A 19,576-nucleotide genomic window follows, 5' to 3' on the forward strand; every position below is an offset into this window, starting at 1 on the left:
AAAAAATATTATATGCTGACACATGCACTCATTCAAGTTTTAGATTCGGATCTTGTGTTGTGTGAGTTATGGTTTTAGAGTTGTCTCAGTCATGCTCATGTGCACCTAATCTTTCTCGTGGCATCAATCAAATTGGTTGTCCTTTTAAGCTATACTATGTACATGTCCTCTCTCTTGCTGGTGGCCATGAAACCAACATAATAATATTGTCTGCTTTCATCATGTAAATCACAACGAATTTTTTTGAGTAGGACTGTATCCGACTTTTAGACGTTGGCTCTTTTTTGGGGGAGCCCTCTGAGGGCTAAGACTAGGGTGGATTTTTTTAAATTTGTCCATAGGTGCACTTAGGTTTATTTTGGATAATTCGCATGCATGTTGTTCTACTTTCATTTCTCATTCTCCCCTCCCTCCCCAACTCTCTCCTTACCGCTCTCTGTCCATCCCCTCCCAACCAACCACCACCACCCTTCTCCTCCTCCTCCAATTGCATCTTCCCTGATAACCTCCTCCCTCGTCACCATCTCCCCAACTTTGATAGTTGCAACCTCGAACCCCCTTGGAACCCTCAATCCCTCACCAGAGTTTACCAACTACCAGTTTACCAACTCTCGGTCGAGAACGAACTACGCTGTCACTAACCCAGCCGTGAAATACCTCTACACTATTGTGTCTCAGACCACCAGAGTTGTTCCAATCCATGAGCCTACCCTTGTTTTGGCCTCCATCTTAACCACCATTGCAAGTAGAAGCACCATTGCCGTGAGGGAAATTTGAATCTTTGAGATCTTTCACTTCCTTTGTTTCTCCTATTTCTCACATTCTCTCTCTTTTTATTTTTTTCTTATCACATCATCTATTATTGAATCTTATCATGCGAGTGTAACTCTTTAGTGTTCTATTTTTCTCAATAACTTTTAGAATAATGATATCCTAAAATATGAGGTAGTCTAACCCAGGGACAGATTCAAGTACAATGGTATGAGGGCAAATGCCCTCACTTAATTTTAGAAAAAACATTAGAAAAAAAATTGAGGGATAAAAGTATGTGATTTTTTATGGCTCCTTTGATAAAAAAAAATGTCCTCGCTTATGTTTCACATTACTAAATGTCCTCACTTGTGTCCCGCATTGCTAAATGCCCTCACTTGAGTAGTAAAAGTATGTGGTTTCTAATGGACCTTTGGTAAAAAATGCTCTCTCGTGTGTCCCCTTTGGTAAAAAACGTCTCACTTCTAATAGTATATGTAATTTTTTTTTATGAAATTATATGTATATTTTACCCTCATTACATCACATTTTTGGATCCGTTACTGGTCTAACCCATCATTTAATATTTTACTATTACCTTAAAGATAAATTTACACATGAATGTACAAGTAATTTTTACAAATACTAGACGACTCGTTACAACATCATGTCTTATTCTTTCTTCTACTATATAGTACATTATTATTTTAAAGAAATATCTAAATTTTAATTTAAAATTATCCATGTAAAATCTGAGATTAACTAATTTATATTTACTATTTCATCATTAGTTAAAAATATTTAAGGACTAGAAACATGCGTAGGCTTACGAATATTCACATGTCTCTCCTAAATCCCTAAATTCCCAAATCAATCGAAGACCAAAACTAGACACTCGATGCTTCTTAATTCTTATCTTCATCTCCTTCTCCAGAGTACCAAAACCTAGATCGTGAGTGAACGAACAACCTTGCTAGAGGAAGGAAGCTTGCTGGACCAAAACTGTGATTTTGATGAGGATATTGAGTAGTGTAAATTCCTTACCTCAGCAAATAATGGATTGAGAAATAGATCTGAAATGCTGAATGAAATTTCTTCCCTTATTATTCAAAATCACAGATTACAAGTGTACAGAATGCAGAATTGCAAAAAAAAAATTCAAAAGGAACATATAGAAAGAAGAAGGGGAAAAAATGTGGTTACATTATCCTATATAAAACCAATAATCTCAAAGATATTGGCAAAAAGTGTATGTGAGAAAAAAAATTGGATGATGAAGTTGAACTGCATCATCTTACAGTAGAAGCAACAGTGTGTGCCCACAATCTGAGACTATCTTTCATGTCAATTTCATGTTTTAAAGAACGGACTTTCCAATTCATCAAAGGGTTCTCTTTTTTCCTTTTTTCATGAAATTCCCATGCTTCAGAAAGGTAAGGTCTTGGAACCAAAGAATCATCAAAATCTTCTTCTTCTTCCTCTTGTTCCTCTTCCTTCTTCTTCCCTAACCCCTGCAACCCAGGAAGAATCGAAGCCAAGCTTGAATTTTTATCTTCCAATGAGAAAACAAAACTCAGATCCAGGGAGAACACGCAGAAGAAGAATAAGAGAAACAATGAACGAAGGAAGAGAACCCACTTTTCAGATCGAAGAAGGAAGGATGAACACAAAGAAGGAAGAGAGAACACGCAGATGAGGGAAGGTAGAAGATGATTTGGGGGATTTGGGTATTTAGGGTTTTTTAGGTTTTTAATTTTTTTTTTTAATTTTGTTTTAAATCCACATAGGACTCATTTAAGTATTTAACACATCAGCGTGCCAGGTCGGGGCTCACCGGAGCTCCGACCTCCGGTGAGGACTAAAACCAAAATGATTGTAACTGCAGGGAGAGATCGGCAAGTTTTTTTCGGAGAGGGACTAAAATCAAAAGTCACTACAAATACAGGGACCAATTTGACCATTAACCCAAAAAAAAGTTGGAAACGTTATCTTTATATAATAGTAGTGTGATAAAAAATTGAATGTTTAAAAAGCAATTTAAAATTAAAGAGAAATTCTAGTATATAATGAAAAAAAACAATTCTAGTATATAATGAAAGACGAATGGCGCCAAAAGAAAAACAACCTTAGCGGGAATTTTGAAAGTCGTTCCCTGCAGATTCCAATGCTTATCAGCAATGGTCACGAGCTCGCCACGACTCACCGTTACGCTCATGCCACGTGTCCACAACATTTCAGACAATGTCAGCTCTGTGAACATCCATATCCTCGAGTCGCGTTTTTCATACAATATAATCGATAATCGAATTCCGGTATCACTTTTTTTTTAGTATTAAACACCAAATCAGAAAAAGAGTGAAAATATTAGATGTAGTATTTGATGGGATATAATAGGAAGAAAAAAAGAAGTGTATACAAGTATCATGTATACGAATTGAGGCTATTTTTTTTATGAACTTATAAATAACAATCAAAATTAAAGGTTATTTACACATTTATTCAATTTAATTCTATAAATTTTAAAATAAAATTAATTTTTTTTTCTATTTGGCATATTGTGATTGATATTTAATATAAACTTATTTTAAATTGACGATACATATCTATTAAATTCCAATGGTGATGTTCTATGTACACCATTTGACATTAGAGAAAGATATGAAAAGAAAAGAGATAAATGGTAAATGTAATAAACAATGTAAATATATAGATAAGAGATAGAGAAACGGAACAAAAATCTCTCAATGTAAATAATAAAGAATAATGTTTTCTTGTCCACAAATTTGCATCAACGCGTGATGAAACAAAGAACTCATAGATATAAAAAGTGATGATAGGAGAAAAAAATGTGGAAACAAAGAGAAAAATAAAGTGGAATTGAGGCGAAATAAAAGTGTTTATCAATGTATGTATCAAAATTGTAAGAGAAATTAGGTCAATCTCGAGCAATGTATGTGTTTGCATATTGGATTAATTAAGTCAATTTTGAAGGAAAATGATCTTATTGAATTTTATTAGTTTTGTTATTTTATCATCCACTGAAGTTGTCTCTAGATCAAAATTCAATGTAATCCAATTTAATTCATATTCGTCTTGGTTTTATTGGATTTTTTTATTTTAGTTTAAATTTACTTTTTTTTTCCTTTATTACTTTCACTTTTTTTCAATTTCTCTTGTAAACAAGTTAAAATACAAGAGACCTAGCTATCTACCAGCTGTCCAATAGTGCGCCAAACTTTATTGGTAATCACGGTTTGGAGATTGTCATATGAATTGATTAAGAACTAATGCAATGATTTTCAAAACTGATGATTATTTGCGAGAAATACTTTTTTTTTTTGACAATGCGACAAAGACTTTGTTATTCAATACATACATATTATTAAAATACTCTAAAAATATCTAAAATATCGCTACTAAAATGTTGAAGATGAGATAGTTGAATATAACTAGGGTAATGGAGAAAAACAACTCAAAGTTAAAAACTTAAAATAACGAAATAAATAAAAAAATTGAAATTGAGATTATTTTTTAAGTTGTTTGATTACTGACACTAATTCAGTTTTCAATCTAACATACTTTTTGGTGTAAAATGAAAAGAAGCATTAACTTTTCTATTATTCTTCTTCCGTCATTACTGCTGAAGCCGAGGAAGGAGTGTCCAAACCGTCTCTCTGCAGTGAACTGAGAACTGAACAGAACACCCTTTTCTTCTTCTTCTTCTTCCTCGTAACCTCTCTCTCTCTCTCTTCTATCTAGCTCTCTCTCGTCGAGTCATGGATTTTCCTCATGTATGCAACTTCCATTTTCATTCATCCATTCAATCTCTACCTTTTTTGGTTTGAATTCAAGATTTTCTTGGTCACTGCAATTTCCATCCGGCGTTACGTCGACTCCGTTCTGAGCTCAATTCGCTGACACAACACAACACAAACCCTTCATTTCTTGCACTTTCTGCCAGATCTTGTTTCTTTCAAATTTTTGTATCTTCTACTTCCAGTTTCTCTCTCGTTCAGTATCCAAACGTGTTTGAATCGATTCATCAGCATAATACTAGTTACTACCCAATCCACTTCAGCTTGAGGGTGTTACAGACATGTATGTATGCAAAACATGTTGAGTTCAGATTGTAGCAGGTAGTTATTCTTCAAATTTCACAAAGACATGTGGTCAACCTGCTCTCAGCACCAATGAGTAATTTACAGGTTCTCTAACGTTGTATTCCTTTAATCTTGTTACTTAATTTGTCCACAATTAATGATTGCCTTGTGAATCTGAATCTCTGATGTGTGTTTGCTATGGACAAATTTGACCTAGGGAACTATTTAATGAAATGAATTCAATACATTTCATCCATGGATTAGCATTGTTATTGTTGTTAAGTGATTGAAATCTTTTATGGACTGTCAGAGCCCACAAGAATTACAGTCCCCAGCTCAAGCTTCTCTAGATTCCCAGAGTGAACAACCAAACAATCACACAACTGATGTCCCCGTTACTGACTCAGGTTCAGCATCAGCATCTGCATCGAGCAACGATAGCAAAAAAGTTTCGCGGCAGGATATTGAGCTTGTAAGACAATTCATTATTTGTTAGTGTCTAACTGGATAATTTACAGAAGCTAATCTGGACTGATCTGTTTTTTTTAGTTTCCATTTTAAATATATATATTCAAATGAACTTTGCAGGTCCAAAATTTAATAGAAAGATGCCTACAATTATATATGAATAAAGATGAAGTGGTCAAAACACTCTTGACTCGGGCAAAGATAGACCCTGCATTTACAACTCTGGGTGAGGCATCTTGAAGTGTCTGTCATGTCATATATTTCATCCTAACAATGATGAAGATAATTTATCTTCTCAGTTATTCAAATTTTTATTTTCATAAATTGTTATCCATTTCAGGAGTTAATGATGTGGAAACTAGATATTAGCTTAATTTGATAGTCAAGACATGCATGATTTTACTTTTGGAAAAAAAAATGGTATTCGCTGTCTTTTTTTTCTGCTTCAAAACGTAGACTGGTAGATGTCAGATTGCATTGCCTTCTATTTTATGCCCATTTCTTTTTGTTCAGTATGGCAGAAGTTGGAAGAGGAGAATGCCGATTTCTTCCGGGCCTACTATATCAGGCTAAAATTAAAAAAGCAAATACTTCTGTTCAATCATTTGCTTGAGCATCAGTATCATCTGATGAAGTATCCCTTGCCTGCAAAGGTTCCTTTTGCTCCCATGCAGAATGGAATCCATCCAATGCCTGGTTAGTTCTTGATTTATACTGCATGACTAATTGACTATTAATTAACTGCAAGTTTTAAGACATGCCAAATCATTCTGACTATTGTTCTCAGTACACTGCTAAATTCCAATGTAATTAACAAGGATCAGGCAACATTGATCATGTAAAAGGACTTAATGTATACTCCCCTTCCCCCTTACGAGAAAGAACAACTAGTGAGAAGATGCACAGGGCTCTTGAAAGTTATTCACACCCATGTTGCTTGTTTTATAGTGTCAATGATCAACTGTGTGGGTCTTTGTGCTAAACACTAATGGCACCTTCCTCCCCTTTGAGAACAGTGAAGCTTTAGATCAAAGGCTCATAGGTGTTAGAAAGCTAGTAGTTAGATATGGATAAAAACTGAGATTTATAGTATTCGCTCTAGAGATCCCCTTACTCCCACTGTTATAGGATCAACAATGCAAGAAGCTGATCAATGCAAGGAAATGATAAACTGAAAATAGTGAAGACTGGATAAACAGCTCTTCACAAGGTTGAAACCTCCCTACTCCTGAGTCACTGAATTTATGCCCTCACACTTATCCTTCTCCTACATTTATGATTTAACAGACTCTGCCCATAATACTCTGTTATAACTTGCATAGCAGTCCTTGTTCCTAGTCACACAATTGTACATTCTATTGTAACAATTTAAAAACAATCTCTATTCATGTTCATCCTTGATTCCTTGCTCACATGCTTCTTCTTCCCATTGTATACTTGGTAATTTGGGGAGAGGGGGGGGGGGGAGTTCAACAATAATCTAACAGATACTTGTGCTCTTTTATGTCACAATTTCCTTTTACTTTTATCATGATATCAAGCTTCACATTTATCTTCTTTATAGATGCATAACTTCACTTCCTCCAGTGCTTTTCTTAGCTATTTTCTCTTGTGCTGTAATTCTTCAACACATTTATTTGCAGTGCAGTCAACAACCTACCTATGGGATACCCAGTGCTACAACAGCATTCCATTCCAGCTGGTCAACCACATCTTGACTCCATGAATGGTGGTATATCAAGTTGTCATGTGGTTAATGGAGTCCCTGCACCTAGCAACTTCCATCCCATTCGGACGAATTCTGGGAATGGGTAAGAACTTATCCATCCCCACATACTTCTTTCACTTTTGTCATTCATTGGACAAGTATAATAAAGGTCTTCTCTTTAGGCCTTATGGGGTTTTCCCATTGGCTTTGCATGGCTGGCATTTGTATTTCAGTTAGTCTAAATATGTGTAGATGGCTGCCATGTATAACTACAGCTGGTTTCGTCAATGAACTGGTCTCTGGCTTGTTTAGCAATGTGTTTCTGTTTGTTTGTTAAAATAACCATGATGTTCTTGATGGGCATTTAATTTACATGTTATGGCTGGTGCTGGTCACCACGCAAAGATATTCTCCATTTAAATTTGTTAGATATAAAAATAATCATCATCATCTTCCTCTTTTTAAGTAATTTGCTTGATAGAATAACAGCAGCTGCTTTTATCTTTTTTGAAGAATGGTGATGAACCACAGTGCTCCTGATATAAAACCTGTTATCCCACCAAACAGTGCAATGTCATCCTTATCAGAAATGCCAGTGAGTCCAGCATCGGTAGCATCCAGTGGCCATTTCCCCTTCACTGGATCAGACATACCAGGAATGGGGGCAGATGCATCTGCTCTGGATGCCGCATTTGCATCTGATTTGGCAAGCTCTGCCGGACTGCATCTTGCACCAGATAATGGCACTGCTATTCCCAGATCCCTCGATCAAATACAGTGGAATTTTAGTCTATCTGATCTAACAGCAGATTTGTCAAACTTGGGAGGTAATTTCCTTTTATACTTTGAGATCCACTTATAGATATATAGTCATTCAGCGGTCATCTGGATATATAGTTGTTTGAGATTTACGGCTTATGATGAGTTCAGGACATTTGGGTTCTCTTGCATCTTGTTTTTAATTATTTACCCTTTGTGGACATCTTCATGCTTTGTTTATGAATTATCTTTCTTTGCAGATCTTGGAGCTCTGGGAAACTACCCTGGTTCACCATTTATGCAGTCTGATTCGGATATTTTGATGGAATCCTCGGATCAAAAGGACATAGGTAATTGTAAACGCATATATTTAATCTTAAATTTTTATAAATTTAGTTTGTAATAATGGCCAAAAAGAGATTTAGATTACAATCAGTAGAATCTACCAAATTCTGGACCTCCACAAAGTGTATAAGGTATCAATGTACTCCGTGAGGAAAGAGTGATGCATGGCTTGCCCTAAAACAAAACTTTGTCAGGGGGACATCCTCCACGTCGGGTTTACAGTCATGAAAGACCACAGGGAGCATAGTATATATCTAGAACCTAAACATTGACTGTAAACTCTGTAAAATCTGGTTAGAAGAGGCTTTCACATAAATCAAACTATGACAAAGACCCTTGGTTAAACTAGGTTCAGTTGTTCACAGGAAAACGTCTTTAGGTGGCATAAATTTCATGTCATTCTCATCAAGTTTAATCTGTTGGGTAAAAACTGGTAGCAATGCAACAACTTATTTTTAAAACAAAAAAATAGCATATTGGACTGTAATTGAACTTGCATATTTTGGTGGATGGTGAGTCACATAATTTGTCAAATGATGTTATATATAAATAGATAAAAATGGTTGTAATTTAAATTTGCAATTTTGGTAGCATTTACTGTTATTACTTCTAAGATTTTGTTATACCTTTGTTTTTATTTCAGTGGATGACTTCTTTGTCAATACAGAGCCCCACGGCTCTCAGTCAGATGAGGAGAGAGGTCTTGAGTGAAGTTGAGGCAAGTTATGTTTCTGATTGTAGTCATTAAGTTAGATAAATTTAGGAGTACAAAATGCTTTGATTACTATTTAGATTGCTCAGCATGCAAGCTTACTGTTACCGAAGTGGAGGCAGCATGATGCATATCATCAGAATGATGGTAAAAAATATCAATTGTTAGCTTTAATTGCAATCTTTTGAATTTTTTGAGAAAACTGCGAGTTGGAAAAGTTGGGCACTGTGTTTAGGAAGTAATTGATGCATTTGGATATATATTGGTTCGATCTTTGTTGTGAAGATTGATGTGATGTTGTTATAGACATTTTGTATTTCACTGATGAGAACAGGTTGCACTGTTATTCTTCAGTGCAGAATAATTTTACTTCGTTGAAGTATAATTGTAATTTCTTCTAAGATACAAGCAGTTTTGATATCATAAACTCTTGTTTCTATAGCTATGTTTTGTAAAACTATGATAGAGACTCGAATGCTAAATGGGGAATGGGCTTAGGTAAGCCCAAGATATGGAAAGTTTATGAGAGGAAGAGAGGGAAGGGTGCTGAGGTGTCCAAACCCACATGAGGAAAGAAGGAATTAGTTAGTAAGTTAGTATATAGTATGATGAGGTGTGGTGTGAGAACGCACTCTTGACTACATTTCTGTTATAGAGAGAGAAAGAGGTATCTTTCTTAGGGAGGTAGCCATTAGAGCTCCTTTGGGGTTGTTAGAGTTTTCTCTAGCAATACACTTATCTTTACTTCTGTAATTCTCCTTCTACAATCAATATATAATTCAATTCCAGTCTATTCTACTTTATAATTCACTTTTCTGTTCCAAACATCCATCAATTGGTCCGACCTGCCGGATCTTCATTACGCCGGAGAATCAGTTTCCGTAGATGCCACCCAAGATGACTGATCGCATGGAAGCGTTGGAGACTCAAATGGGAACGGTGACTGTGACGCTGCAAGAGCTCGCACATCAGTTGCAGCAGCAGAACTTGGTTCTGACTGAACTGAGCAAGGCATTGTCTCAGGGAAATTTGGCCAAATCAGTCTATGAAAAAGAACTAATGGCCTTAGTTCTTAGTATACAGCACTGGAGACATTACTTGCTTGGCAAGTCTTTCATTGTGTATACTGACCACAAGAGCCTTAAGCATTTCTTGCAGCAGAAGATATCTTCTCCTGACCAACAGTGCTGGCTGGCCAAGCTCTTGGGTTACCAGTTTGAGGTAAAATATAAGCCTGGCCAGGAAAACAAGGCTGCTGATGCCCTTTCTAGATGCTATGATGAGGGTGAGTTTGCTAGCTTGGTTTCTTTTCCTTTGTGGGAAGACAGGAAGAAACTCCTAGAGGAAATTGCGTCTGATGACTACATCAAGAAACTGTTACAAGAAGTCCAGCAAGATCCCCAAGCCAAGCCTGGTTTTACTGTCAAACAAGGGGTGCTCTTATATCAAGGCAGGCTAGTCTTATCACCTACATCCCCATCAATTCCATGGTTGCTGGAAGAATACCATAGCTCACCTACTGGGGGTCATTCAGGGTTCTTAAGAACTTACAGGAGGCTGGCTGAAACCCTATATTGGGTAGGGATGCAGAAGACAGTAAGAGACTTTGTAAGGGCTTGTGATATTTGCCAGAGGCAAAAGTACAGTGCCATGTCTCCAGGAGGGTTACTTCAACCCCTACCAATTCCCAATGCTGTGTGGGAAGACCTCTCCTTAGACTTCATCACTGGTTTACCCAAGTCTAAGGGTTATGAAGCTATCTTGGTGGTGGTTGATAGGCTTTCTAAATACAGTCATTTCATCTTGCTCAAACATCCCTACACTGCAAAGTCCATTGCTGAAGTTTTTGCCAGGGAAATAGTGAGGCTTCATGGCATTCCTAACACTATCATCAGTGACAGAGACCCAATCTTTGTGAGTCATTTCTGGACTGAATTGTTCAAGCTGCAGGGGACCAAGTTGAAAATGAGCTCCTCTTATCACCCTGAAACTGATGGCCAGACAGAGGTTATAAATAGGTGCCTAGAGAGCTATTTGAGGTGCTTTGCTTCTGAACATCCTAGGACTTGGTCTTTGTGGGTTCCTTGGGCTGAGTTTTGGTACAACTCTACTTTCCATTGCTCAATTGGTCAAACTCCTTTTGAGGTGGTCTATGGCAGAAAAGCACCACCCATTATTAGGTTCTTGGCTAATGAAACAAAGGTAGCAGCTGTTGCTTTGGAGTTAAGTGAGAGGGATGAGGCTTTAAAGCAACTCAGGGCACATCTACAAAGGGCTCAGGAGCAGATGGTTAGCTATGCTAACAAGAAAAGAAGGGACTTGAGCTTTGACAAGGGAGAGTGGGTGTTCCTGAAACTCAGGCCCCATGGGCAGCAATCTGTGGTCAAGAGAATCAATCAGAAGTTGGCAGCTAGATTCTATGGTCCATTCCAAATTGAAGAACAGATTGGAGTTGTTGCCTATAAGCTGAAGCTTCCCCCGGAGTCCAAGATCCACCCAGTCTTCCATGTGTCTCTTTTAAAGAAGGCCATAGGAAGTTCTCAAGTTCAGGGAGAGTTACCAACAGAATTGGAAGTAGGAGAAGCTACTGACATTTATCCTGAAGTAATCTTAGGCACGAGAAGCATCAGACAAGGAGACAGAGAGGTTCCACAGAGTTTGGTCAAGTGGCAAAACAGTTCTGTGGATGATGTTACATGGGAAGACAATGAAGTCCTAGCAGGCCAATTCCCAAACTTCTGCCTTGAGGACAAGGCTGTTTCTAAGGGGGAGGGAGTTGATAGAGACTCGAATGCTAAATGGGGAATGGGCTTAGGTAAGCCCAAGATATGGAAAGTTTATGAGAGGAAGAGAGGGAAGGGTGCTGAGGTGTCCAAAACCACATGAGGAAAGAAGGAATTAGTTAGTAAGTTAGTATATAGTATGATGAGGTGTGGTGTGAGAACGCACTCTTGACTACATTTCTGTTATAGAGAGAGAAAGAGGTATCTTTCTTAGGGAGGTAGCCATTAGAGCTCCTTTGGGGTTGTTAGAGTTTTCTCTAGCAATACACTTATCTTTACTTCTGTAATTCTCCTTCTACAATCAATATATAATTCAATTCCAGTCTATTCTACTTTATAATTCACTTTTCTGTTCCAAACATCCATCAAACTAGGTGGTATATTAGTTGAAAATTGATAAGCTTACTATGAGTGAAGCTTATATGATGCATAAAAGGTGTGCTTATCAACCATTGGAGTTTGCTATCTTCGATTCAATCTTTGTCCCATGACATCAACAGAGCATCTGGACCATCAACTCATGCATAGATGGTGTATTTTGTTTCTTGGACATCCTTGCAAATATTGCAACACCAATTATCATTGCAATTTGCAACCATTGATGTTCACTCGAGAATCTAGGATTCTTCTGGCTTTGGTGGTCTTTTTCACACCCTTAGTATTTTGTTAATTACCAATGACAATATTATAACTATTTTTCAATCAAGAAAGTTAGATATAGAAAAAAAAGCTCCATCAATAAAGTGATTAAAGTTGAAGAGTTTTTTTAAAAAAAATGCAAGACAGCTTTGCAAATCATAGATATATGACTTATTAATTTTACTCCAGTACGAGATTAATAAGGTGAAAGAATATGGAGGCAAAAAATCAGAATTATGTGATCAATGTCAAGTATAGCACTGGTAAAAATAAAAGGATATGTCGGGACCATGATCTGCCACTGTTCGAATTTTATTTCTTGCATGGGTGCTACGGATGGTCTAATCAGAGGAATGAAAGTGATTAACTCAGAGCTCTTCTAAGTGTATTGGTGGGTGGAGGGGGGTGTTCGCGGATTGGATTGCATCGGTTTTGAGGAGAAAAATCATTCGATCCGATCTCATCGGTTTTATGATTTTGTCATCCAATGGATTTTTTACTAAATTCAAATCCGAACCAATCCGATCCAATCTATAGCGGTTTGGATTGGATTGGATTGTTCGGTTTTTGTTTCACTTTTTTATACTTTGAAATTGTGTTGTATAAATCGTAAAAATATATAATATATGATAAATACAACGATACAAATTTATAGCATTAATATAACATTCATAAATTATAACATAATCAACATATTTTTAAATTATGATTATAATTGTTTACTTTGATGCATGTATATAGTTCAAATAATTACTTGAACTTTTTTTATTAAAACGTAATTTTATAAATAAGCATGTGTGATATAATCAATATATATACAATAAATATATACTATGTAAGTGTAAATGGAATGATATATGTATAACTAAAAGTATACATATTTGTGAATGTTCGGTTTGGATTGGATTGGTTCGGTTTTGGAAATCAAATCCGAAATCCGATCCGATCCAATAAATAATTTCGGTTTTTTCAATTTACAGTCCGTTCGGTTTTCGGTTTGATTGGATTTCGGTTTTTTTTGGATCGGTTTGTTGGTTTTGTTTGGATTGGTTCGGTTATGAACACCCCTAAGCAAACCCAATAGGGACATCCCATTTGTACATTGATTTAGAAAGTTACTTTTGCATTTTTTCCCAGAAAATTCTTCAACTTCAATATCTGCATTAATGATGGTGTTATAAGCCTTTGAGATTTAATTATAAATAACTTATAATAGTAAGGATTTGTTGAAAAAAATATTAAACTATGAGACTTTAAAACTTCGATTAAAGTATAAGGAGCTAACCAAAATGGAAAAGAAAAAAATTTCCACATCAGCATAGCAAACAGTATTTTCCACAATTTTAATAATTTATTAATTTGATTTCTGGAAAGTACGACTGGGTAAAGAGCAAAGATAATTTTCAATAATCCATAATTTGCATTTCTCATATGAGTTTTCCAAGAGTTCCACGTTTAGGAAGTATGATATTAAACTCAACTATAAATTTTTGGGTCCCGTATTGCTATTTGCATGAGCTGAGCTGACTTGACTCTTCTGACAGCATGGACTCAGTCTCAGTTTCTTCCATCCCTCTTTCCTTCCTCTTTCTCTTTATTTCTCACACTTCAACAACAAAAAGCCATCAATCTCTCTGAACTGTGAATTAAGGCTTCAAAGGAAACAACACCAACAAACTTGTGTCTACACCACCGCATGTAACTCTGCATATCTAAGGTTAGCGTTTCCTTTTCATTCTTGTATATATTTGCAATTTCTTTCACAAAACCACAACAATCTTTTGTTCAACTGTGTTTCTACTTTTTGCACGTTGTTCTTTTCCTTGTTTTCTCCAAAACCAACCAGAGTCATCTCATGTAAATGTACAGTATAGGCAGGCCTTGCATAGTTGCATTTGAAGTGAGTTTAATTTGGTGTTCCGTGTTTCACAGATGAAGTTCATGTTATAATTTTCTGGGTTTGGGCTTCTATTCATGGTAGATTTTGTTTAATAAAATGGGTTGAATGAATAATTTGATATTTTTCCGAAAAGTCTATTTAATTATTTGATTAATTATAAGTTTGAGAATCACCACGTATAATAGTTGTATTTATTGGGCTCAAGCCCAATTGATAAGTATGTTGAATTATGATGTAGGATCGTAAGTGACCTAGATGAAAACTAGGGTTATTATATATATGTACAAAATTTTCACTTGTACATTATCTATGACGTTCTTTGACGGCTCGGTCATACAATCCGATTAAATTATTCCTACGGTTCAAACTTTTAGATTGATTTAACTTATACTTGTTTATAATTTACATGTCAGTTTTTCCTACGTGAGGTTCCTTTCTGATTGATTATCATTTGGTTGCTGCTAACCTTTTATCCTTTGTGATTCATCTTATTCTTTATCATTTGTTCTTTCATACCAATAATCCTTCCCCTCTTCTTCTTCTCTCTTGAAAAATTGGCGTGTCCTTTGTTTATTTACAAATTCATTGCTGATCCTAGTTGAGGGTGGTTTGGTTAGTTGGAGTGGTGCGTACTTGACTTTGGAAACTGAATTGAATTTAAAAATATCCATATTGTTGATGGCTTTTACTTTTCTAACTGTTCACAACTTTTTTAACGCTTACCCTTGTTTTGCTCCCATTTATTTATGTTATAAAAAAGGACAGAAGTTTCTTCCCTACACCCATCTATCTATCTGTGATAAATAGTATGAGAAACATTATTCTTTAACATTTACTTATAGTTAAGTAAATCGTTGACCTTGACCCTATCCTTTTGCAGTTACATTCACACTCCTATTACTTCAGGACGAAAACAAGTTCCCAAGTTGATGCAGGCTTGAGTCTTCTGTTGCACTGAGTAGAGTGTTTTCTGCAAAGCTTACTTGTTCTCTCACTGAATGCAGAAGTAGTTTGATCATGAATGCAAAGGGGCATAAATTTGTGAGGTTCGGTTCCTCAATCCTGGTGTTGCTTTGCTACACATATTGATAATTTTTTCTTTCTGTACTCTTTGGACAGAAACTTAGAACCACATGTCACGTGTTGCCTCTATCTGTAATTTAATACATTGCTTCTGCTTCAGTTATTTACTTCCTCCATTCAGAAAAGGCTCATCTTATTGACATGTTTTGAAAAATTAACAAAGTTGTCTTAAAAGCTGCAATGACCTATGACAGATTGCTGCCAAATTTTGCAATTGGTTATTCAATTTACAATGCTGCAACTATAGTTAAAGGGGTAATACTCATATATTTATAAGATAAATATTATGCTTACTTGCTTAGTGTTTGCTTAGATACCAGTTGAACGATCTTTATCTCAATACATAAGAAGAATTTGGTTCACTTTTGGCCTCAAAGTGAGTACTAACGTCCATTTGCAATGGTGTTAATAGATATCCAATTAGTTATGATGTTTATAATTGTTGAAAAAACTAATTGATGCTAACGTATATACCTGACATACTTAACTAAGTTTATATCTCTCACAATCCAGGTTTGGGGACTGGAAATCAGAGTCATCTTTTAGTATGGAGCAGGAAGGTTCTGTAAACAATGGATATCACAAGAGAAAAGGCATACCGAGTGTAAGTGCTATTTTGAAGAGTATTGGAAGAAGACTCGAGAGTGGAACAGAGAAAGTGAAAAGCTTGAGAAGACATTCCGCTGCTGTCCATCCTTTAAGTGATGGAAAGACAAAAAAGCCGACTTCCGGGTGCAATATTCTTGATCCTCAAGGGTCAATGCTTCAGAAATGGAATAAAATATTTGTAATCACATGTGTGATGGCAGTTTCTGTGGATCCGCTGTTCTTTTACATTCCAGTGATTGTTGGTAAAAACAAGTGTCTTGATTTAGATGGAGCATTGCAGATTACTGCCAGTGTTCTACGCACTTTCTTTGATCTGTTCTACATTCTTCACATAATCTTTCAGTTTCAAACGGGGTTTATTGCTCCTTCTTCTCGTGTTTTCGGGAGGGGTGAGCTGGTTGAGGATCCTGTGGCCATAATGAAAAGATACTTAAGTTCACACTTCATCATTGACATTCTATCAATTATTCCACTTCCACAGGTATCTCCCTCTTCAACTCATTCTTGACTCTTAAGAATATTTTCCAATGATGCCAAATTGAATGCATTTGTCATGAAAATATTTCAGCTCAGTTTTATGTGAAAGACATAATTTGTTGTTGTTTTGAAACTTCAGGTGCTTGTTTTAGCTGTAGTTCCAAACCTGAAAAACTCATATCCATTTCTAGCAAAGGATTTGTTGAAGTATACAATAATAATCCAGTTAATTCCGAGGCTTCTGCGGATCCGTCCACTATTCAAAGAAGTAACTAGAACTTCTGGCATATTGACAGAGACAGCATGGGCTGGAGCTGCTTTTAATCTATTTCTGTATATGCTAGCAAGCCATGTAAGTTTTTTTACTACATATTTAGATCCACGTATCTATGTTTCTATTATTGTGCCAAGTTTTATGATCCCCAAATACTAGTATGTTTGATTCCACGTTTGCAAGTGTTAGAATTGACTATCCTCTGTCAAAATCAATTTTTCGGTGTTTGAATGTTTCCGTACACAATTGATTCTAGCTCCAAAGTCAAGTGGAATGAAGCTAAAAATGAAAGCTTTAACGGTGGACATGATCAATTATGAGATTTCGCAAACATTTGCGTACAGAAATCACTTTTCTCATAATTGTATCGAAATAATACATCACTTCACTTTACCATAATCAATTTTATGAAAACCAATTATATCTACAATCAATTTTGACAACGCTGATCCAAACACGCACATGTGGTATATCAGTTGGTTGGAGCTTTCTGGTATCTCCTTTCAGTAGAATCAGAGGTGCGGTGCTGGCGTCGTGAGATGAAGAATGCTACGCTCTTTCATGAGTCCTACTTGGGCTGCAAACCACGCGATCCAGCTATCTTTCAACTTCTAAATCGTACTTGCTCATTGATTGACCCTGATCAAATCAATGAAGAAAACATCTTCAACTTTGGAATATATTTCGGAGCTCTACAATCACGTGTGATAGATTCAACAACTGATTTTCCTCCGAAGTTCTTCTACTGCTTTTGGTGGGGTTTGCGGAATTTAAGGTTAGTGAAAAATCACGTGTGCTCTTGTCTTCATATTATAATGCAACATGCACGTTTTATGAACTATAGAACTTTATATCCTTCTCAAAGAAAATTTTCAATGGAAGTTATTATTTTCTGTGATATTTTCTCAAAGAAAAAGTAGAGAAATATATTAAAACATGAGACTGACTAAAAGAATGGCAGAATTGAAAAAAAAAATTTGTTGTTTTTTGCAGTTCTCTTGGACAAGACCTCAAGACAAGTACTTATGTCCCAGAGATAATCTTTGCAATCTTCATTGCCATCTTTGGATTGGTCTTATTCTCATTACTTATTGGGAACATGCAGGTAACTCTTGGTCTGGACTTGACCAGAGAATTTTGGGTTGAAAACCAGCTACGTCAGACTTATTTTATTTATTAATGAGCTCATTGATTGTGAATTTGTAATGAACATTGTTGCAGGAATATCTGCAATCTACTACTGTTAGAGTGGAAGAGATGAGAGTGAAGAGACAGGACGCAGAACGGTGGATGTCTCACCGTATGCTACCTGAGAACTTGAAGGGAAGAATTAGAAGTTATGAACAGTACAAATGGCAAGAGAATAGGGGTGTGGAGGAGGAGACATTAATTCGTGACCTCCCAAAAGATCTCCGAAGGGACATAAAGCGCCATCTTTGCTTAGCTTTGGTTAAAAAAGTATGTATCATTCATAAACTGTCATTATTCTGCATCTAATTATTCTTTATACAACTATGCTATATGGGTAATGACACTTAGACACTCAAATTGTAGATACACGTCATTCGAGTGTCTGCACTGCGCGGATGTATACCAATCATTTTCCTTACTATATTGTACACGTGTAATGAACATTTTATGTTCTATTTGCTTTAGGTTCCACTGTTTGAAAAAATGGATGAGCAGTTGTTGGATGCAATGTGCGATAGACTGAAGCCAGTCCTTTTTACAGAGAAGAGTTGCATTGTTCGCGAGGAAGATCCAGTTGATGAGATGCTATTCATAATGCGCGGAAAAGTTTCTACTATGACAACAAATGGCGGCAGAACTGGTTTCTTTAACTCCTTAGATCTAGTAGCTGGTGACTTCTGTGGAGAGGAGCTTCTAACATGGGCTTTGGATCCTAATTCCTCCTCAAATCTACCAACTTCAACAAGAACAGTCCAAACAATTTCAGAAGTCGAAGCCTTTGCTCTCATGGCTGATGACTTGAAGTTTGTTGCTTCCCAATTTCGACGTCTATTTAACAGCAAACAGCTCCAGCACACTTTCAGGTAAGGCTTGATATTTTTGTTGTACTTTTTTCCACTGAAGTTCACCATAAAACACTAATCACTACAATTTGTGCATCAATACCGCACCAGATAGTAGGTAAAATTTGCAGATATTGTTCAAAAATCAAAATCATCAATGTTTAGGTTCATACTTTTGAGAATACTACGATTATATAGTTGGGTACTCCACATGACATTGTCGAGATTTTGTGTTTGTCGCACTCTCTCTCTTCATATGTATTAAATAGTTGAGATCCTCTTAATATTTATGAAGACAATTGTCTCTGTGTTTTCCTTAATCCTTCCTAACTTTATTCAACAATATGTTTTTCCAGGTTCTATTCCCCACAATGGAAAACTTGGGCTACATGTTTCATACAAGCAGCTTGGCGTAGATATTGTAAAAAGAAAATTGAGAGGACATTGCGTGAAGAAGAAGACAAACTAAAAGGTGTTCTTGCAATTGAGAATGGATCCACTCTAAGCCTTGGTGCAACCATATATGCATCAAAGTTTGCTGCAAAGGCATTACGAAACTTGAGAGAAAATAGCAGACAAAGCAGAACGCCACAGAGACTGCTACCTCTGTTACCTCCAAAGCCAGCTGAGCCAGATTTCACTGCTCAGAAACACTAGGGGTACAATAGTTTTGAGCTATTTAATGCAAGTTCAGCTTTCACTAACTACTAAATAGGAGCACTCAATTGTGTGCATATATATGTAACTTGAGTGTTGCTTAAGAATTCCTTCAATAACTATGTGTTATGTATTGGCAAGAGTTCCCTTTGAAAATATAATATTTTTTGAACATGTAAACTATGCAGCTTCCATTACACAAGTAAAATCCATTTTATATTAGCCTTATTTATATTACAAAGTTTTTATCCTTAAACTGATGCCAGCATTTGAGTTTAA

The 19,576-nt window shown here is 36.2% G+C and overlaps 2 protein-coding genes across 3 annotated transcripts; both read left to right on the top strand.

The window, feature by feature from the left end:
* Positions 1–4,360: 4,360 nt before the first annotated feature.
* LOC130731387 (uncharacterized) lies at positions 4,361–9,269 on the top strand. Its single transcript, XM_057583672.1, has 8 exons — positions 4,361–4,955; positions 5,161–5,322; positions 5,439–5,544; positions 5,832–6,014; positions 6,967–7,129; positions 7,540–7,853; positions 8,046–8,135; positions 8,774–9,269. The coding sequence occupies exons 1-8, from the start codon at positions 4,941–4,943 to the stop codon at positions 8,839–8,841; spliced, it is 1,101 nt and encodes a 366-aa protein (XP_057439655.1). The 5' UTR covers positions 4,361–4,940; the 3' UTR covers positions 8,842–9,269.
* A 4,462-nt stretch (positions 9,270–13,731) lies between these two features.
* Positions 13,732–19,471, top strand: LOC130731388 (cyclic nucleotide-gated ion channel 1-like). Of its 2 annotated transcripts, none has more exons than XM_057583673.1 (9): positions 13,732–13,981; positions 15,045–15,210; positions 15,761–16,337; positions 16,473–16,685; positions 17,084–17,382; positions 17,601–17,712; positions 17,829–18,065; positions 18,264–18,661; positions 18,997–19,471. In XM_057583673.1, the coding sequence occupies exons 2-9, from the start codon at positions 15,182–15,184 to the stop codon at positions 19,295–19,297; spliced, it is 2,166 nt and encodes a 721-aa protein (XP_057439656.1). In that variant the 5' UTR covers positions 13,732–13,981; positions 15,045–15,181; the 3' UTR covers positions 19,298–19,471. The 2 variants fall into 2 exon arrangements, with proteins under 2 accessions (XP_057439656.1, XP_057439657.1); XM_057583674.1 differs by lacking the exon at positions 13,732–13,981 and adding an exon at positions 14,638–14,789.
* Positions 19,472–19,576: the final 105 nt, after the last annotated feature.

The sequence above is a fragment of the Lotus japonicus genome, chromosome 1, assembly GCF_012489685.1.
Source record: "Lotus japonicus ecotype B-129 chromosome 1, LjGifu_v1.2".
Taxonomy (NCBI): domain Eukaryota; kingdom Viridiplantae; phylum Streptophyta; class Magnoliopsida; order Fabales; family Fabaceae; genus Lotus; species Lotus japonicus.

Coding starts and splice junctions, on each gene's coding strand:
- LOC130731387 (XM_057583672.1), top strand. Junction 5,545..5,831: donor CCCTGCATTTACAACTCTGG/GTGAGGCATCTT, acceptor CTTTTTGTTCAG/TATGGCAGAAGTTGGAAGAG. Junction 6,015..6,966: donor TGGAATCCATCCAATGCCTG/GTTAGTTCTTGA, acceptor TTTGCAGTGCAG/TCAACAACCTACCTATGGGA.
- LOC130731388 (XM_057583673.1), top strand. CDS start 15,182: ATGAATGCAAAGGGGCATAAATTTGTGAG. Junction 15,211..15,760: donor AAGGGGCATAAATTTGTGAG/GTTCGGTTCCTC, acceptor CTCACAATCCAG/GTTTGGGGACTGGAAATCAG. Junction 18,066..18,263: donor GCTTAGCTTTGGTTAAAAAA/GTATGTATCATT, acceptor TATTTGCTTTAG/GTTCCACTGTTTGAAAAAAT.